Below are 22,303 nucleotides of genomic sequence, written 5' to 3'. Positions count from 1 at the left end.
TCAAACTATACTACAAAATCATAATAATTAAAATTGCATGATACTGGAACAAAAACAGAAACACAGACCCACGGAATCGGATAGAAAAACCAGAAATAAACCCACAGGTTTATGGACAACTAATCTTCGACAAAGGAGCAAAGAATATGCAATGGAACAAAAGAAAGTTTGTTCAATAAATAGTGCTGGGGAAACAGAAACTGGACTGCTACATGCAGAAGAATGAAGCTAGATTACTACCTCACACAATGCACAAAAACCAACTCAAAATGGATCAAAGAATTAGACATAAGACATGAAGCCATAAAATATATAGAAGAAAATAAAGGCAAACCACTACATGACATACATCTCAGTAACACCTTAAAGACACATCACCTAAAGCTAAGAAAGTGAAGGAAAAATAAACAGCTTGGACTACATCAAATTAAAGAGCTTCTGTATAGCAAAAGAGACATTAACCAAAACAAATAGACACCCCACTTACTGGGAAAAAATTTTTGCACACAACACTAATAATAAAGGACTGATCACAAAGATTTACAAAGAACTCACACAACTCAACAAAAACAAAATAAACAATCCAGTCAAAAAATGGGCAGAAGAATTTAAAAGACACTTCTCTAAAGAGGAAATGCAAATGGCCAACAGGCATATGAAAAAATGTTCAACATCCCTCACAATCAGGGAAAAGCAAGTCAAAACCACAATGAGATACCTACCACCCTGCACCAGTCACGAATAGCACATATTAAAAAAAAAACTAGCAACTACAAATGCTGGCAAGGTATGTGGTGAAAAAGGAACTCTCCTACACTGCTGGTGGGAGTGCAAACTGATCCAACCACTATGGAAAGCTGTGTGGAAGTTCCCCAGACTACTGAAAATGGAGCTACCATATGGCCCAGCAAGTCCTCTCCTAGAATCTACCCAAAGGACACAAAAACATTAATTCAAAAGCATCTCTATGTTTATTGCAGCATTATTTGAAACAAGTAAGATTTGGAATCAACCCAAATGCTCCAAAATAGATGACTGGATCAAGAAGATGTGAGATGTGGTATATGAGCCTCCCCTGGTGACACAGGCGGTTGAGCACCACACTGTAAAGCTGTCCACAGCCTCTGCAGCGCCAGTTCAATCCCAGTCGGCCAGCGAGGGTCCCAAATGGCGCTGCAGACCTCTCCTGTCATGCTCACTGCTCCCCTCAGCAGTGTATTTCATCAGTCTGCCCGTTCTGTTCTCCGCTCTGTCTCTGGTGAATCCTCTCACCCTCCCGCGCATCTGGCCTGTACCCAGGTTCTTGAATAAATAAAATCTTAAAAAAAAAAGAGGGAAAATAAAAAAGATGTGGTATATATACACAATGGAATTCAGCATCAAAAAAGATAAACTATGGCGAGGCAGACCTCTCCTGTCTCGCCCACTGTTCCCCTCAGCAGTGTACTTCGTCAGTCTGCCTGTTATGTTCCCCGCTCTGTCTCCAGTGAATCCTCTCACTCTCCTGCTCATCTGGCCTGTACCCCAGTTCTTGTATAAAAATAAATAAATCTTAAAAAAAAAAAAAAACCTGCCTAAGTATTAAAAAAAAAAAATAGATAAACTAATGCCATTCACAGCAACATGGATGGAGCTAGAAGAGATAATGCATAGTGAAATAAGTCAGAAGAAAAAGGAAAAATACCAGATTGTTTCACTTATAGGATGACTTATAGGAAAAAATAACAACAACAACAACAAAACAAAACAAAAATAAACAGAGAACTATAAGTAAGAGACATTCTGCAGGAGAGGGGGAGGGAAAGGGATCAAAATGAGGTTGGGAAGAGCACAAGGGACTATGGTGATAGTGCATAGGTGAATTGGTGGTGGAAATTCTATGGGGACAACACCTGAGAAAAGAAAGCAAACATTGTAAGAAAAATAATTAATTTTTAAAATTAAATAAAATTTCCAAAAGAGAAATTATTTCCCCAGCATTTGGTACAGTACACATGACCTGTCAGCTGCAGAAGCACCCACTAAAACTGCCTGTCCCCCCATGTATACTACTATTTTCAAGATATACAAAAATGATAACTGCATAGAAAACCTACCTTAAAAAGTTAAGACAAGGTATCCACCCAAAGGACACAAAAACATTAATTCAAAAGAATACCTGCACCCCTATGTTCATTGCAACACCATTTACAATAGGTAGGCTATGGAAACAACCCAAATGTGGATCAAGAAGATGTGGTACATATACACAATGGAATATTACTCAGCAATCAAAAAAGATAAACTCCTGTCATTTGCAGCCATATGGATGGAGCTGGAAGGGATCATGCTCAGTGAAATAAGCCAGAAAGAAAAAGAAAAATACTGGATGATTTCACTTACAGGGGGAATGTAGAGGATCCAAATAAGGGATCAGGAAAAAAAAAGTTATTATAATAAAGTGAAAATCAAAATCAACAAGCAATAATAAACCAGAGATATTCTGCAGCAGGGAAGAAGGGAGTAGAATCAAAATGGGTAGGAAGAGCACACGGGACTATGGTGATGGTACATGGGTGAATTGGTGGAGGGAATTTCATGGGGACTCTCGCCAAGATGAGAAAGCACATATTGTACAAATATGAAGAATGGTGTAAAAAATATATAAAATCAAACAAAAAAGTTAAGACAGACTGGAAAAAAATAATTCCCCCCCAAAAGGGATCTGAAACAGTCAGTCTTCAATTAGGATTTCTGACATTACATGAGCCATGGGTCACCCAGGCCCTCCCTCTCTCTGGGACACTAACACTAAGAAACACATTAGGGGTTATTTTCTTTTTCTTTTTTTCAAATTTTATTTATGTATGCATACAAGAGCTGGGGTGTAGGCCAGAGGTGTGAGGGGGTGAGAGGATTCAGCAGAGAGAGAGTAGGGAGCAGAACAGCCAGATCAACTGAAATACACCGCTGAGGGGAGCAGCAGGTGAGATAGGAGAGGTCTACTGCGCCATGTAGGTCACCTCCCTGGCCAGGAATCGAACTCATGCTGCAGTAGCTGCGGATTACTTCATAGAGCGACGCTTAATCCCTTGCGCCACCAGGGAGGCCCCCATTTTCCTTTTTTTAAATTTTTTTTAGTATTTTTTTACATCATTTTTAATTTTTGCACAATGTATGCATTTTCATCTTGGTTACATTCCCCATACAATTCCCACCGCCTCCCCTTATTTTGACCCTAATCCCTCCTCCCTCCTCACCCCCCCACCACTATAGCGTGTCTCTAGTTTATAGTTGCTTGTTGATTTTGATTTTTACTTTATTATAATTAGTCTTTTTCCTGGTCCCTTATTTTTCTAAATTCCTGCTATGAGTGAGACCATCCGGTATTTTTCTTTTTGACAGCAATTTCAAAAGCAAACTTTACTATTAAATAATTCATTATGGCTCTATCCGCACTACTTATCATCTATGTTTTATTGTCTTCTTATATCTTCAGCTTAAAGCCATTCTCTTTGATTTCTAGTCACACTCCACTCAGAAGAAAGGTGATGCTCTCTTTAGCACATCCTTCACATTTTCAGAGGTATACTTCTCTTTCCCTCACATACTTTCCAGAAAGTTCAATCTTTTGAGCCTATGCCTGATGATATCATCTTCATCACTCTACACTTGAATCTGACTTGAAACATCCAAGCTCAGTCATAACAACTCAGGACCCCTGGACCAAAGACCTGTCCATTTAAGGAATGAGACCAATATCTTCTCTGATGTCACCTCAAAGATCATTCAAAGGTACCCAAATAAGGAAAAATGAAGTTCTGTATTAATCCAAATACAACAGCCCCTGAGAGAGAGTCCAGATGCACTGTCTTAGGGTGAGGTTCCTTCAGCTGAGTTCTGGGTATGCCCTGGTCCTGGCATGCAAAACCTTGCTATATTTGATATTGGTTTCCTAACCTCTAAAATGGGCATGCATGGTTGCCTCTCCTGCAGGGTTGCTACAAGGATTTGATGAGAAAGAATTACAAATGACTCCATGAATGTTACTCTTAGTCTCTCTTTAACCTGAAAATTTATGACTACCAAGCTGTACTTTGGGATACTGAAAAATACCTAGCTCTTCTTTTAAAAAATAAAAGCTTGCACCATTAGCAATTTTACTGGCTGATAAACACATAAATTAGGCACATTGCTCTACTTACCAAGTTTAAGAGTTCCCGAAGCATTTCTAGTGGAATACTGAATTCCTTATAGGTGATGCCATTGAAAAGAGGAGAAACTGAAAAGCTGGAGCTGATGGTGGAGAAGTAGTAATCAGGTTCCAGGGCACTCCCATCAGGCAAGTAAGACACTGACGGGGGAAAAAAAAAAAAACAGAGATATTCAGCATAATGCACAAGATGGATACATCAAGTTAATTCCTTCAATAACCAACAAAGGCATATATTTTGCTTTTGTTTAAGACATAAAGGCTGGATTGCAAATCCATGGGGAGTGACACCACTCACTTGGGTGTTTCAGGTTAAAAGCTCAGATATAATCATGTCCTAATATTTTCAAGCCAGACAATATAACATGCAGGAAAGAAAATTTTAGAAAAGGTGTGATTACATTTTAAATATTGAGAGAGGGGAAAATTTGAGGGTCAGAGGACCCAAGACATATTTTACCACCAAAATTAGAATGAAAATATGTACTATTACAAGTTTCAAAGTCAGAACAAAAGTAAAGTCAGTCACCTAATACTCATTAATTAGTATGAACCCAAAAGCACATAACTGTTTGAAAATCACATTTTTTCAAAATTATGACAGGCTATAAATGGAAAATAAGTTTGTATTATTTTTACAGTAGTGACAAACAATATAAATCTACAAAGAACCAAATAATAAATTTTATGACTTTCTCAAGCATGAGAGGGCAGAAAAAGCAGAGTTGAATTTACTCTGATTGTGTGAAAGCTTGGTGTACAGTTCTTCAATGCTGGTGACACACTGCTAACCCCTCTAAGAGTGGATGAGTCCTGAGAGAGCAAATCAGCAATTTATAACCAAGCGTCTCCATGATAATGCTGAAAGGACTTGAGACACTGGAGGTCAACAAAATACATGATCATGAGGAAGGAAACAGAGGAGGAGGGAAGAGACCAAAGAGAGGGGAAGGAGATAAGAAAGGGTGTAGGGCTGTGAGGGTGTGGGGGGGGGGGTGTGTATAGATATACATATGTATAATGAAGTTTATTCCATCATTAAAAAAGGAAATCCTGAGGCCTCCCTTTTGGTGCAAGGGGATAAGTCTCAGACTATGAAGCCATCCGTAGCCACTGCAGCATGAGTTCAATCCCCGGCCAGGAACATGACCCACATGTAGCAGCAGATCTATCCTGCCTCTCCTGCTACTCCCATCAGCAGTGCATTTCAGTCAATCTGCCTGTTCTACTCCCCAGTCTGTCTCTGGTGAATCTTCTCACCCCCACCACCACCTCTAGCCTGCACCCCAGTTCTTATATGCATAAATAAATAAATCTTTAAAAAAAAAAAAAAAGGGAGGGCCTCCCTGGTGGCACAAGGGGTTAAGCATAGCACTGTGAAGCTACCCGCAGCCTTTGCAGAATGACTTCGATCCCCAGCTGGCTACCCACATGGTGCAGGAGACCTCTCCTGTCTCCCCTGCTGCTCCCCTCAGCAGTGTATTTCAGTAGATCTGTCTGATCTGTTCCCCACTCTATCTCTAGTGAATCCACTCACCTCCAGCACCTCTGGCCTGTACCCAGTTCTTGTACACATAAATAAATAAGCCTTAAAAAAAAAAAAAAAAGAGGAAATCCTGCCATTTGTAACAACATGGATGAACCTGGAGGGCATTACATCATTTTTCATTTTTGTACAATGTATGCATTTTCATCTTGGTTATAGTCCCCATAAAATTCCCACCACCCTTGTTTTGATTCTACTCCCTTCTCCCCCTCTGTAGTGTGTCCCTGGTTTATAGTTGCCTGTTGATTTTGATTTAGTCTTTTTCCTGATCCCTTATTTAGGTTTTCAAAATTCCTGCTATTTGTAAAAAAAATTCTTACAGCACTGTGTAAGAGAGACTGAAAAGAAAGGTAGTCTGAGTGAGACAAAGGCATGGAAGCACAAGAAGGTGCTGAAATTTCCTGTCTGTCTCCAGGACCATGAGGTGCACTTGAGAGAGTCAGAAAGTTATCTGTCTAATGCACACTTGCAGGAGAGGCTGGCTGAGGGTAATGTTTAATTGCATAAGCTGAATGAAGCTCCCACAGTCAACCTGCACCTGGGCACTCAGCAGAAGTGCTCAGAGGACAGCCATGACTGAAACCAAAAGTTGGTTCTTGGAAAAAATAAACAAAATAGACAAACTCTAGCCAGGCTCACAAAGAAAAAATAAGAGAAAACACATATAAATAGGATTATAAATGAAAAAGGAGAAATCACAACACACTCAGCAGAAATCAAAAGAATAATCAGAGATTACTATGAACACTTATATGCAAACAAATTCAACAACCTAGAAGAGATGAACAAATTCCTAGAATGATATGATCATCCAAAGCTGGCAAAGAAGAAATAGAACACCTAAACAGATCAACTACAAGGAGCGAAATTGAAGCAGTAATCAAAGCACTCCCCAAAAACAAAAGCCCAGGTCCAGATGGCTTCGCAAATTAATTCTACCAAACGTTCAGCACTGATTAGTGCCTATCCTACAAACTCTTTCAAAAAATTGAAAAAAGAAGGAATACTACCAAATACTTTCTAAGAAGCCAACATTACACTAATACCAAAACCAAACAAGACAGCACAAAAAAGGAAAATCACAGGCAAATCTCCCTAATGAACACTGATGCAAAAATCCTCAACAAAATCCTTGCCAACTGAATCCAACAATGCTTCAAAGGGATAATACAGCACGATCTAGTGGGATTCATCCCAGGGGCACAAGGATGGTACAACATATGAAAATCAATCAGTGTAACCCAACACATCAACAAAAAGAAAAATAAAAACCATATGATCACATCAATAGATGCTGAGAAAGCATTCAACAAAGTCCAACATCCATTTATGAAGAAGGCCCTTGAAATTCTCGGGATAGAAGGATCATACCTTAACATGATAAAAGCCATATACGACAAACCCACCACCAATATTATTTTCAATGGAGAAAAGCTGAAGGCCTTTAAGATCAGGAACAAGACAAGGATGCCCTCTCTCACCACTGCTCTTCAATATAATACTGGAGGTCCTAACCAGGGCAATAAGACAAGAGAAAGACATACAAGGAATCCAGATAGGGAAAGAAGAAAAACTATCACTATTTGCAGACAATATAATAATATACATAGAGAACCCTAAAAACTCCACAGAAAAACTACTCAAAATAATCAACCAGTTCAGTAAAGTAGCAGGATACAAAATCAACACGCAAAAATCAGTAGCCTTCCTATACACAATCAATCTGAATAATAATAAGAAGAAATCAAAAAAACCATCTCTTTTATAACTGAAACAAAAAAATTAAATACTTGGGAATAAACCTAACAAAAGAGGTGAAAGACCTATACAAAAAAATTATAAAACACTGTTAAAAGAAATAGAAGAAACAAATAAATGGAAAGACACCTCCTGCTCATGGATTGGAAGAATTAACATTATTAAAATGTCCATCCTACCAAAAGAAATATACAGATTCACTATTGGAATACACTATTCCAATAAAAATCTCAATGACATTCTTCCATGAAACAGAACAAATACTGATAAAATTCATATGGAACCACAAAAAAACACAAATAGCCAAAGTCCTACTGATGAAAACAAAGGAAAAAGGAGGTATCACACTTCCACACTTTAAGCTATACTACAAAGCCATAATAATTAAAACAGTTTGGTACTGGAACAAAAACAGACACACAGACCAATGGAACCAAATAGAGAACCCAGAAATAAAACCACACTTATATGGACAACTGATCTTTGACAAAGGAGCAAAGAATATGCAATGGAAGATGAACAGTTTGTTCAATAAATAGTGCTGGGAAAACTGGACCACCACATGTAAAAAAATGAAACTAGACCACCACCTTTCACCATGCACAAAAATAAACTCAAAATGGATAAAAGACCTGGACATAAGACTTGAAACCATAAAATATATAAAAGTAAATATAAGGAAAACACTACAAGACATACATCACAATAACATCTTTAAACTCATCACCCAAAGCAAAAAAAGTCAAGGAAAAGATAAAAACCTGAGATTACATCAAACTGAAAAGCTTCTGCACAGCAAAAGAGATATTACCCAAAACAGGAAGACACCCCACTGACTGGGGAAAATCCTTGCACTCCATTCAACTGATAAGGGACTGATCACAAAGATATACAAAGAACTCACAGGACTCAACAAAAACAAAATAAACAATCCGGTCAAGAAAGGGCAGAAGAACTTAAAAGACATTTCTCCAGGGCCTCCCCTGGTGGCGCAGACAGTTGAGTGTACCGCTGTGAAGCTGTCTGCAGCCTCAGCAGCATGGGTTCGATCCTGGCTAGCCAGCGAGAATCCCACATGGCACGGCAGACCTCTCCTGTCTGGCCCGCTGCTCCCCTCCGCAGTGTATTTCGTCAGTCTGCCTGTTCTGTTCCCCGCTCTGTCTCTGGTGAATTCTCTAACCTCCCGCACATCTGGCCTGTACCCTGTTTCTTGCATGCATAAATAAATCTTTAAAAAATAAAGACATTTCTCCAAAGAGGAAATGCAAATGGCCAACAGGCATATGAAAAAACATTCAACATCCCTTATCATCAGGGATGATGGTATCAAAATCAAAACCACATTGAGATACCACCTTACACCAGTATGAATGGCACATATCAAAAAAACAAGCAACAACAAACGTTGGCGTGGTGAAAAAGGAACTCTCCTACGCTGCTGGTGGGAGTGCAAACTGGTCCAACCACTATGGAAAGCTGTCTGGAGGTTCCTTAGTCTACTAAAAATGGAGATACCTATGACCCAGCAATCCCACTACTAGAGATCTACCCAAAGGACACAAAAACACTGATTCAAAAGAACACCTGTACACCTATGTTTATTGCAGCACTATTTACAGTAGGCAAAACCTGGAAACAACCCAAATGCCCAAAAATAGATGACTGGATCAAGAAGATGTGGCACATATACACAATAGAATATTATTCAGCAATCAAAAAAAAGCTAAACTCATGCCATTCACAGCAATGTGGATGGAGCTAGAAGGAATTATGCTCAGTGAAATAAGCCAGAAGGAAAAAGAAAAATATTGGATGGTTTCACTTATACCAGGAATATAGGGGAACCAAATAAGACATCAGTGTAAAAAAAATAGTAACAGTACAAAACAAAGCAAAAACAGACAATTAAAAATCAGAGACATACTACAGGGGAGAAGAGGGAGAAGGATCGGAGGGAGGGAGGGAGAAACATAGGGGACTGAGGTGATGGTGCATGGGTGCACTGGTGAAGGAAACTATGGGGACTACACCTAGCGGGTTGGGGGAAGCAAACAGTATTTAAAAATGAACAATGATGTAAAAAAATTTAAAAAATTAGGGCCTCCTTAGTGGCGCAGACAAGTGAGCGCAGCGCTGTGAAGCTGTCTGCAACCTCTGCAGCATGGGTTCAATCCCAGCCGGCAGACTTCTCCTGTCTCACCCGCTGCTCTCCTCAGCAGTGTATTCCAGTCAATCTGCCTGTTTTGTTCCCCACTCTGTCTCTGGTGAATCCTCTCACCTTCCTGCACGTCTGGCCTGTACCCCGGTTCTTGTATAAATAAATAAATCTTTAAAAAGAAAAATCTCCTTTAATAAATAAAATTAATATAAAAAAGGATAAGTCATTCTTCTGATCATTGATTATTTTTCTCATATCGTTCTTTTCCTTTTCATCTTCCTTTAGTTTTTTAATAATGGAAATATTAAATTCTCTATCTGGCAGGCTGAGAAGTTCTTCCAGGTGATTACTGTTGGGTTCTGGTGCTTGGTTTTCTTTTTGTTGTGTGTCCTTTCCCTGAGGGCTTGCCTGGTTGCTTGCATTTTTTTCTTTTCCCTGATGTTTGTTTTCTAATTTGTTCTAAGCATTGGGACACAGTGCCACTGGTTTTGGCGGGCATCTCTTTGGAGTGCTCCTGATGGGATATTGGGAACTGGTGGCAAGACCAACTTCAGCACTCTTATGCCAAAACTCCACAAGGGTAGTGATACAGTGGGTATGTTAGTGGGTTATATCTCTGAGGATCCCCTCCCTCTGTATTTACTCAGTTCCACAAAGGGATCTTCCTGGCTTCGTTTGCAGAGTGGTCTCTCTCTAGCTGCCCCACATTCCCACTTTCTATCAATAATTCACCATCTTACTTCTCTCAAGGATAAGGTGAAGGCAATTTATTTGACACTGCACAGGGCTGTTATATGAATCAAATTCAATAAATTATATGAAAGTCTTTTGTGAACAGTAGCATTTTATAGAAAGCATTACTCATAGTATCACTACTACTTTAATATTATCTACACATCTAATGACCTTACAAAAAAAAAAAAAAAAAAAAAAAAAGGACCCACCATCAGTACTTCCAATTGAAAACCAGCGCTATCACATTTACAAATGAAAATTCTAATGGCAGGTATGTGGGGGCCCATATATTATTTTCTGCATTTCCCCCACGCTTGAAATATTTTTAAATTAATAAGAAGCTTAAATAAAAGTAGAAAATAAGTGCTTTCTAAAAGCTTGGCATTCTAGAGGCAAGACAGAAGAATACTGGTATTAGTGTCCCTAATATCATAAGCAGTCTCCGTGCGTCTGCTGTCAGACTTTCTGTCAGGCAGAAAGGTGAAACTCACACTCCAAGTAGTGAAAAGCAGATCCTCCAGGGGAGCTGGGTGGGGGCATCCCACGTTCAGGACTGATCTGAAACACACAACCACATTTACAGATCAAAAAAGGCTACTCAAACTCAGTCAGATTCATCCTAGACACAGTTCTTTCTGCCAGCCCAATATTGTACTTCAAGACCTGGTTCAAGCCTCACTTCCTCCCTAGAGCCCACTGTAGCTACAGCATTCTCCATATTGTACGACTAAATTCTTCGGGTCTAGCCAATATATTTTATATTTGATTATAAATCTAGCTGAATTATTGTGTTTCCTGCCTATTTTCTCAATTATATACTTCTTAAGAACACCAACTCTCTTCCACTCAGAATAGTTTGGCACCCAAATGGTAAGAAACAAATATTTCATGACTAGAAGATGAAATCACCCATAAATCTTAAAAAGAACAAGGCAAGTCTTTATACTAAAGAGAATTCTTGTGAAAATCTTCAGTGTTTCACAAGTTTCCTCAAACTACACACAAGTGGGATTACTTCATGTGAGCACTTAACTTGATCTCTTCTCTGCCTTCTTCCCAGGAGCCACCCCACCTGAGAGATGCTGGACACACTGCTGGTTTTCCTCTTCAAGGTGCCCTCCTGGCACACTGTTAGCAAATTGCTTGGGAGGATGGAACGGAAGTCATTAAAGGATCGCCTTCGAACACCTTCCAGTTCCTCTGGGACGCAGAGGGAATGAGGCGGGACTTTGGGAAACAGTTTTGAGAGGAGAGACTCTTCGGTGTTACTGTAACGCCCAAATGCTCGTGAGATTCCTATCAGGCATGGTATTGCATATTTGCACAGGTATTCTAGGAGACAAAGTGAGAAAGTTATGATAGCAGAATGTTACCTGTTAGAGCCATAATTAATATAGCAGCTGGTAACGCTGGCTCACATTGCACAACCCACCCACTAAAGGATCTGAACAGTCAGAGTAAGTCATAGTAACAGGTTGACCTCAAAGGCTGACTGATGATATTTTCAATCTGTCATTAACTTCAGACTATATCTCCACTGCACACAGATACTCTCTTTGGGAGTTCTTGCTCTATTCATGGCACATCCAGTTCAACAATACAGCTAATTCACTACTATCAGGTGCCTTTACTATACCTAAACAAGATATTTATTCTTTCTGGGATCATAGTGGTAGTCTTGCACTAGAGGGAAAATGACTCTTGAAGTCAGACAGATAAGGTATACTTGAAGAAACTATGGCCCAGAAGGGTGAGGCAACTTGTCCAAGGCCACCCAGCACACAAGTAGAAGAGCTGTGTGCATTAACCTCATGTGGCCTCTTAACTAAAATGTAGAAATGCAAGTTAATTTAGGAAGGTTTTCATCCATCAGGTACATAGGTAGTAAAGAACAGAAAAGACTGAGAAAAAGCCAGGAAAGATTCACAAATAAAAAAAATTTTTTAAAGACTTGATTTTATAATCATACCTTTTTCTTGAATCTCCAAGGCCTGGCACATTCCCAAAAGGACATGCAAAACCTGCAAAAGTGCCTCTAAAATCTGTAATAGCCAAGGAAACAGAAAAAAACTCACAAACAAAATCAGATAAACATCACAAAATTAATTCAGCACAAGGAGCAGTTTTAGACATCTTGTCCAACCCTGTATCTCATATGCAACTCCCACTTGACAGTTCTGAGAAGCCAATCAGTTGACCTTACAAGGATAGAAACTCTTTCTGGACTGTTTCAGAGTTCCTCCTAACTCTGGGCCTCTGTTGCCAATGGGGGCTTATACTCATTGGTCCTTGGTGCTGCTTCCTCTTCCATATTCCAGAAACAGTGTTAGGTTCCCAAATCTCTTCACATGGCTCAATATCCCTGGTTCTCTACAACCAATCCCTATGATTACAAGTCCTTCACAATGCTGACTGCCTGTCTTTTATTTTACTGTACTTCAGTGTATCTGAAACCGTATCCAGTTGTGGTAGTCAAGTAATCACCAAACTCTACATAGATTCTAGTTTTTCAGTAGTCACATCACACTGTGGGCTCAATGAGCATACAGAGAAATAAAATACTTAATATTTTTCATAATGCTGCTCCCAAGCTCTGCTACCTCTACTTAAGTAGTTGTTGATCTCTTCAAAAGTTCACATTATTAATTTTAATTCATCATCAGTTCACTTTGATTCCCAGCTTTATGTTAACTACAAAAGAGATCAAATAGCTTTCTGTATCTTCATTTAAGGACCTGGCTCATTTTGGTTGAACAATAGGACAACCAGAGGCTCCGGCAAGCCTCTGGCTTGCCAGTCACACTATGGAGGGTCCTTCAGAAAGTTCTGAAAACTCTTCAAATTGTTTTATAGTCAGCCCATAATTTCAGAATGTCAGAAGGAGATTTGTCCAATGCCTTGATAGAGATCAACTAGACTATATCCACCTCATTTCCCTTGACTATCAGTCTTAGGAAATCAGGCAAAGAATGATGTTGAGCTGATAAAACTCATTCATAACCAAGTCCAATTTCTTATATTTTACTAATGTGGCATGATGCTAAATAATCTATAAAGACTTGAAAAGCAGTAATTTCTCCACTTCACATGTTAAAGTTATATCATCTTCAATGTTAATCTCTCCATTTTGGTAAGTGCTATCTATAGACAAATCCTTAACTCAGGGCCTGCTAACTTAAAACAACAATCTGTGATTCTAACAATTATAGTTCTCTCTTTAAGTAATCTACAAAAAATTAAGACTCTAAAGAAAGAAAAATGGAAGAGAATACAATGACAGCAATATTGACAATACAATTTGTAATCAAGAAATGAGATTTATAAAATTAAAAACGGACACAAATACTCAAAATGCTAGCTGGGGAATTTAGCATATAGGCAAGCAACCAGGCATTTCTTGGCAGGACCTAAGGATAGCAACTTATAAAAGTGGATTTTCAGAGGGGTGGGAATTGTATGGGGACTGTAACCAAGATGAAAATGCATATATTGTGCAAAAATGAAAACTGATGTAAAAAATATATAAAATAAAAATGCTCAAAAAAATGAATGGATTAATAAGCCACTAAAAAAAGGGGATTTTCAAAATAATGAAATTTGATTAATTAGAAGTTTAAATTATGACCATAACTTTGATCTACAAAGGAGGGAAGTATGAAATACATGACATACACTCCAACATTTCCAATAAAATTAATGAAAACTAATAAAATTTGGGCACTTAAAAGGTATAGCTTCAAATCCAGAAAGTATCTTCTCTGAATAACTTTTTTCCCCAACAAAAGAATCAGGAAAACGAGTTGCCTCTATCTTTTGCTGCCTATCTCATAGGAATAGTAGGAAAGCTGAAAAAGGTAAGATTCAAGTGATCAGGATAACCTGAAAAGTTCTATAAGCAAATACTAAATATTTCTTAGGTCTGTGTTACCAAAGTAAATAAATCAACATAAACAATCCAGTCACTCCTCTGTCTTTTTTTTTTTTTCTTTCTTCGTTACTTTGGGATTGTTTTTGATCTGATAGAAATACATACCAACTCGCCACTCACTCACCTCATCCCTCAGGGAAGAGTCCCTATAAGCCACATCAGACAGCAAAGTTACCAAGCAAAAGCTAAAGCTCTCTGCAACTGGGAGGGCACCTGGAAGGTAAACATACACAAAGCAGATCATCAAAAATGAGGCGCTAGGCCTCACTTACTGGCCACCCAATTTAGTGTGTTCCCTCCTGTAGAGTCAGGACCTGGACACGGTGCAGGTTTTCTGATCCAGCAGACCGGGTAAAGGAGGAATCAGAGTCCTCAGTGGCTTTGCAGGTTTTTATTGGGGTTTACCCGGTACACAGCAGGCAGGGGTACTGGGGGGCCGGGAGGCTGGCAGGCCTCCCAGCCCCCAGCAAGTCTTCACTCTATCTGGGCTCTCCAGCGTTCTGCTTCTCTCTCGGCTTCTGCTGCTTCTCTCGGCTTCTCTTTCGGCTTCTTCTGCTCTTCTCAGCTTCTTCATCGGCTTCTCTTTCGGCTTCTGTTGGCATCCCCGTGACGCCGCCCTTAAAAGCCCAGTCTCAGCCCAGGTGAATCCCATCTACCTATGCCCACACCCTATTCCAGGTGCCCGCCATCAGGCATGCATTCAGGACCACAAGCATCCATCATCTATCCTGATGGCGGGAGGGCAGAAAAGCCTGACATTTTTCCTTACCCTACAGGTAATAACTTGAGGCCTGTCAGTTTTAACCAAAGCCAATCATTAGAAATGATAAAAACCCAAAGGACAAAAGGAATATAGGCACAAGCAGGATGTTCTTAAGAATAGCAAAACCCATCTGTAACAAACTGAGTACACAAACCAGGACCAACAAATCACCTCTTTAAAGCCACAAACCTCCTGTTATATCCAAAAGTGGGCCTCAGACCACACAGAGGGAGATTACAGGAAACCATGTGAGTCTTAAACCTAAAATGCTGGAAGTCTCCCACGCTAATTTTGGAGACTTGCCTTTCTGAGCTGCGCTTGCTTCTATCCAATAGTTTGGGAAATCAGTATATAAGAACATCAGCGTTATAAGTGTTTTTAGTATGGTGCTTGGCACATAGTGGACCTATACAAAATACTTTAGAAGGTGGGGAAGGAAGGTAGCTAGAAAGGCGGAAGGGAAAAAAGGGCCTTGGAGGAAAGAAAGAGAGTAGTTTCCCTTTGATCTTAAAGATGAATCAAAATAAAAGTTAAAAATAAATACGTGTGAATTTACTCCATTTCTAAAGGTGCAAAGTTTAGCTGAAACTTAGCCAGAGCAACAAAGTGATAAAACTATAATGATCTATTCACATACATATTATGAATTTAAAATTACAGTTGAGTCCAAACATCCATCTCACTCGCTTCCTTTGTGAGCAGCAGCAGTGCAATCTGGAGAACTGACGTCACTCCAGGAAGTAAGCCTATTAATCTAAGGGTAATAGAGACTGGTTTGGAGATAGGCAGGTGACCCAATTCTGGCCTATGAGATATGAGAAAAGGTTTCTGAAGGTCTCAAAGTTTCTACTCACTCTAAGAATATAATGGAAAGCTAGCTTGTCCAGCCTCTCTCTTCTTCTTCCTTCCCCGTGGGCTCTGGACAACAGTGAGTGCAGGCCATATCGCTGTAGGCCATACTGCTGTAGGCAGGCAGTTGTATGTACCACAACCAGAAAAGGAACCAGCTAGAATTTTTTTTTTAATATGTGAAAGAGCAGGTTTATTAGAGAAAGGGATAGAAGAGTAAAAGACTCTTGCATAGTCACAAGCGGGCAGAAAGAGCTGCTCTGAAAAGGGCAGCTTTGCTGAGAGAGGCCTGTATGGTTGCAGGCGGGCGGCCTTGAGGAGAGCTGCCTCCACTGAGGGAAGTCAGTGAAGAGCTGGTACAGGTCATGGGCAGGCAGGAAGGCTGCTGCCTACAGAGGGAGAGAGTTGGTGAGAGGAAGCATCTGCATAGTCACAGGTGGGTAGACAGACTGCTGCCAGGATCCTAACTGATATATTAGTATAATTAAACCTTGATCCTTAACAGACACTGAACATACATGATTTTCCTTGCACTCAGGGAATACATTATACAAAATTACCTCTGCCTTTCCGAGCTGTGCTTTCTTCTACCCAATACACTTTTGGAAGACCTTTAAGAAGTCGAAGAAGGTAAGGAACCACAGAATCTTTGTGCTACAAAAAAAAATAATAACAATAAGATTGCATTTAGTAAGATATGTGACTAGTAGTATTCACATCCCGATCATCTCAAAGATGCAAGTCCACATGGCATCACACCCTTCCTGTTCACTCACAGTGGCTTCTGAAGGCTCTGCCTGAGCCCACAAGACAGGTTCTTTGGCCTCCTGTGGGTGCTGGCACATGAGAGAGCCTCCCAAGGAGAAAGTTTGTTTGTACACACACACTCAAAACTGTCTTCAGTGAGAAGGGTTCAGAAAGCACCTAAGAAGGTTCCAGGATTAGATCCTCTGGTCTAGAGAGAAACTCACAGCCAAAGTTTCTAAACTTGGCGATGCTTCTATTGTTCATGACCATTGTCCTTAAATCTTTTTTAATTTTCTGCCTCATGTTTCTTTTTTTTCCCTCTCAAATTAAGCATTAAATTTTATAGCCAACATCAATGAAAAAAATTACTTTCTTATGGTTTCCAAACTAGTCAATCAATATATGACTTCATAACATTTCATCCTTGGCTCTTTGTGTTGTTTCCTAACTATACCTTCTCCAATTAAGGATTAAGTAAGTGTGCTCCAGAGAAGGGGAATACTATTTGGTGTTTTAAAATACTGAAAAAAAATGTGGTTTTTAGTGCAGGACTCAAATTCTGTGATACTCCTTCGACTGAAAAGTGGTGTCAATGGAATTCACCTCTCCTTGAAAATGAACTGCTTTAATGACTTCCTTTTAGTATATACCGTTAGTATACACTAAATGACACTGACTTCCCAGGTTAGGTTAGAGAACGCAATGCAGCTTGCCCTTTAGAACCCAGACAATAGCACCAGCCACATGGAGAGGCCATGTATATGGAGGTCCCATAGCTAAGAGTCCCTGCTAAGAACCCAGCCAACAGGTAGGATCAAACCCCAGACATGCGTATAAACAATCCTTCACATGATGCCAGGGTCCAGCCTTGGAGTCACCCAGGTGACAGTGAATGGAGCAGAGACTGAACCTTTCTGAGCCCTATCTAAATTGCAGGCTCATGAGGGAGAGAAAAAAAAAATTGTTCCATTAAGTTACTAAGCTTCAGGGTAGTTCGCTAGGCTGCAACAGATAACCAAAACAGAAAACTTTTCTTAGTGAAATGAAAACAAAGTAATTTTCCCTCTAAAGGATAAAAAGGAGCTGGCTATACATCTGTTCAGGATCCTCCTGTACTAATGGGCACAAAACCCCACTGAGCCTGCAGGGCTGTGCAGGGGAAGTGGCCCTGTGTGTCCTTTCCTACACAGCCCGTGATGAGTAAACTATTTCTGCTTCTTTGACCAGAGCTTATGCCTGGGCAAGCCAAAGACTGGACAAGAAGAAGGTTAATGTCACTGTCCATCCTGGATGGAGGCAAGAACATAACACCAGGTGAACCAAGAAAAAGGAGGTCTCCAGGGTTCAGCAGGCTGCCCAAACATGATGGCTCCTGTCTTGGTGTCCATGAGACCCTAGAGACACACTATACAGTTCACAGGACATCAGCTGCCACCCTATGATCTGCCAGTCCTTACCTAGAACCCAAAAATTATACCAAAGATAATTTGTACTAATCTCTTCCTTGCTATCTTAAAAAGTCTAATACAAGTACTAGGGATTTAGAAGTAAATCTATCAAGTAATGTTTACCAAAGATATTTTCAAGTAAAACACATGTAAACAGCAGTAGTTTCTCTTACGGATTTTTTTTTTTAACTTCCTTTCCTCTCTTTATTTTTATATTGAAATTTAAATAGGATTTGGTGAATAGAAAAAGAGAAATTATTGCCTTCTTTCTGTGTTTATAAGTAGAAAAAAGAATTAACTTACAGCTTATGTGTGGAAGACCCTCAAACTATTAAAAATGGAGCTACTGTATGACCCAACAGTTCTACTCCTAGGAATCTACCCAAAGGGCACATAAACATTAATTCAAAAGGAAACCTGAACTCCTATGTTTACTGAAGTGCTATTTACAATAGCTAAGATATGGAAACAACCTAAGTGCCCAAAAACAGATGACAGAATCAAGAAGATGTATATAAACACAATGGAATATTACTCAGCAATCAAAAAAGATAAACCCATGCTATTCACAGCAACATGGATGGAGCTGAAAGAGATTATGCTCAGTGAAATAAGTCAGAAGAAAAAAGAAAAATATCAGATGGTTTCGCTTATAGGAGGAATACAAGGAAACCAAACAAGGAGTCAGGGGGAAAAAAAAGACAAACTAACAAGCAAACTATAAATCAGAGACATACAGGAGATGGGGAGGGAGAGAGGTCAAAACAGAGAAGGGGAGAGCACAAGAAACTATGGTTAACGGTTCACAAGTGACTTGGTCATGGGAATTTTATAGGGATTACATCTGAAAGACGCAATCAAACACTGTACAAAAAAAAATACATTGTGCAATTGTACAAAAAACTTTGTACAAAAAATGTAAAAAATAGACATATATATGAACTCCCTGGTGGCACAAGGGGTTAAGCACCATATTATAAAGCAATCCAGAGCCTCTGCAGCACTAGTTCGATCCCTGGCTGGCCAGGGAGCTACCCAGATGGCAAGGCAGACCTCTCCTGTCTCTCCCACTGCTCTTCGCAGCAGTGTACTCCAATCAGTCTGCCTGCTGTGTTCCCCCCTCTATCTCTGGTGAATCCTCTCAGCCCCCGCGTCTCTGGCCTGTACCCCAGCTCTTGTATGCATAAATAAATATTTTTTAAAAAGACATATAAACATTAAATAAATAAAATAAAATACTGCTTATATATCTAATTTTGGTTTTTCATGCGACCTTAATCAGGCAATGAATTTAATTTTCAAACTATTGCTCTAGAACTAAGTTTTTGTTTTCCCCAAATGTAACAGGAGAACATTATTACTGAAGCAAAATTCCCAGGATATCCAAGTTAACATTTTTAGATAAACATCTTTATTTTCCTAACATAGCATGATTAAAGTTGGAATTAATACACTTTCTTTTTGGAAGAAAAAACGGTGGTCTGAGCCTGACTGATTAGTATTTTACTTGAGATTGAAAATCAAGTATACTCAGGAAGGCACACAACCACTTTGCAAAAGTAATTTTAACTTTCTGGCCAAAAATCCACACAAACAAAAATGTTTTTTAAAAAGAAGTGTAATATTTTCATATGGTTCAAAAGCAAATTTTTCTAAGATATATATTAATAAGTCTTAATCTCACATGTTCCATCTACCCTCTCTTACCCACAACTGACAACTTTTATTGGGTTTGTATACATTTTTCTATGTTAATACTTTAGATAACTTTAAACAGATACAAATTTAAATCATAACTATATGCCACTTTAACACTGCAGAAACACTTATAATTTAGTAAAAACTTACCTGAAGATCAGATTCGATAAGAAAAATGCCCAATGCAATAACGGCATCTCTCCGTCTTTCATCTAACTGGAAGATTCCATGGAAATCTACTGGGCACATACAAAGCAGCTTCTGGACCTAGAAAGTAAGACCAAAACAAAAAACCCACTGATTAAAAAACTATTATAGCCACTTTCAAAATAATTCAGTATCATAAAAGACCAGAGGTTATTTTTTCCCAATTAAAAGGTCATAGAAAGGAATCTCTTTAACTCACAATGAGGATTAAAGACTTAAACATAAGACCTGAAACCATAAAACAGCTAGAAGAAAACACAGGGTAAGCTCTGTGACATCAGTCTTGGCAATGACTTTTTGGATTTAACACCAGAAACAAAGATTAAAAAAAGCAAAAATACAAGTGGGACTACATCAAACTAATGAACTACTACATAGCAAAGGAAACAACCAGTTAAATAAAAAAGCAACGCACCAAACAGGAGAAAATACTTGCAAATAATATATCTGGTTAATATCCAAATATATATAAAGAATGCACACAACCTATTAACCAAAAAAATCTGAAAAAAAAACTGATGAAAGATCTAATAGAAATTTCTCGAAAGAAGACATTCAGATGTCCAACAGGCACAAGAAAAAGTGTTCATTATCACTTAATAGGGAAATGCAAGTCAAGACCACAATGAGATATCATCTCAAACCTCTGAGACTGGCAAAAAATACAAGAGTGTGGCAAAAAATACAAGTGTGAGACTGACAAAAAATATATAAGTGTTGGTGAAAATATGGAGAAAAAGAAACCCTTGTACATTGTTGGTGCAGCCACTGTGGAAACCATATAAAGGTTCCTCAAAAGATTATAATTAGTACTACAATATGATTCTACTTCTGGTTATGTATACAAAGGAAACAAAAATATAACTTCAAAAAGATGTATACACCCCATGTTCACTGCAGTATTATTTACAATAGCCAAGATATGGAAACAACTTAAGTGCCCAGAGACTGATGAACTTTGGATAAGAAAATGTGATACATGGGCACACATATATGCACAGAGGAATATTATTCAGTCATTAAAAAGGACAATGGATGTGACAACATGAAATGAACCCTAAGGGCATTATTCTAAGTGAAAGAAATCATACAGAAAAAGACAAATACCATGTAATCTTACTTATAGCTGGAGTCTAAAAGAAAAATCCACCTAAACTCAAAGATATGAAACAGACTAAGGCAGTCAAAAGGCATAAACTTCTGGGCCTCCCCTGGTGGTTCAGCTGGTTGCCCGCAGCCTCTGCAGCGCCGGTTCGTAACCTGGCCGCCAGTGAGGGTCCCACCAAAAAAAAAAAAAAAGGAATGAAAAAGGCATAAACTTCTAATCAAAATAAGTATGTCCTAGAGGTGAAAAGCACAGTGACTATAATTAAAATACTATACTATACTGTGTGGAAACAACCCCAATGCCCAAAAATAGATGCCTGGATCAAAAAGATGTGGTACATATACACAATGGAATATAACTCAGCAATCAAAAAGATAAACTCATGCAATTTGCAGCAACATGGATGGAGCTGGAAGGGATCATGCTCAGCGAAATAAGCCAGAAAGAAAAAGAAAAATACCGGATGGTCTCACTCATAGCAGGAGTTTAGAAAACCTAAATAAGGGACCAGGAAAAAGACTAATTATAATAAAGTAAAAATCAAAATCAACAAGCAACTATAAACCAGAGACACAGTGGGGGAGGAGGAAAGAAGTAGAATCAAAACAAGGGGGGTGGGAATTGTATGGGGACTATAACAAAGATAAAAATGCATACATTGTACAAAAATGAAAAATGATGTAAAAAATATATAAAATACTATACTGTGTATCTGAAAGCCACTAAGAAGTAGATCATAAAAGTTCTTATCACAAGAAAAAAATTATAACCATGTCTGGTGATGGATGTTAACCAGACTTTACTGTGGTAATTATTTCATAATACATACAAATATCAAATCATTATGTTGTACACCTGAAACTCATATAATGCTATATATCAATTTTAAAAAAGGGTATCTCAGTTTCTGAAATTATTATAACACAAAACACACACACTGAGGAAACTGGGTCAAGAGTTAAAGAGATGTTACGCAGAGGAAATGAAGCATAATGACTAAAGTCTATACTTTTCTGTAACAATAGTACAGTGTCCCCACTTCTTGCTAGTACCAGCAAGCAGGTTACCCAAACCTACCTACACTCCCAGTGCCTCCCTGGAGGATTCTTTAGTAATCACAAGTGTGGGGGCCTCCCTGGTGGCGCAGGAGTTAAAGTATCAGTGCT

At 38.9% G+C, this 22,303-nt stretch overlaps 1 protein-coding gene across 1 annotated transcript in view; it reads right to left on the bottom strand.

Moving 5' to 3' along the window:
- PI4KA (phosphatidylinositol 4-kinase alpha) overlaps positions 1-22,303 on the bottom strand; it is a 159,908-nt gene that overhangs the window by 110,089 nt on the left and 27,516 nt on the right. Inside the window, exons 2-8 of the mRNA XM_037497929.2 lie at positions 19,973-20,089; positions 16,490-16,583; positions 14,442-14,530; positions 12,359-12,431; positions 11,462-11,721; positions 10,881-10,947; positions 4,185-4,333 (exon numbers count right to left, since the gene is read on the bottom strand). Coding sequence (XP_037353826.1) covers positions 4,185-4,333; positions 10,881-10,947; positions 11,462-11,721; positions 12,359-12,431; positions 14,442-14,530; positions 16,490-16,583; positions 19,973-20,089 — 849 coding nt within the window. The remainder of the gene's footprint in view (positions 1-4,184; positions 4,334-10,880; positions 10,948-11,461; positions 11,722-12,358; positions 12,432-14,441; positions 14,531-16,489; positions 16,584-19,972; positions 20,090-22,303) is intronic.

Source organism: Talpa occidentalis, unplaced genomic scaffold, assembly GCF_014898055.3.
Source record: "Talpa occidentalis isolate TD23 unplaced genomic scaffold, MPIMG_talOcc4v2.1 talOcc4.8, whole genome shotgun sequence".
In the NCBI taxonomy this organism is placed as follows: domain Eukaryota; kingdom Metazoa; phylum Chordata; class Mammalia; order Eulipotyphla; family Talpidae; genus Talpa; species Talpa occidentalis.
This window is presented reverse-complemented; position numbering and strand designations above follow the sequence as displayed.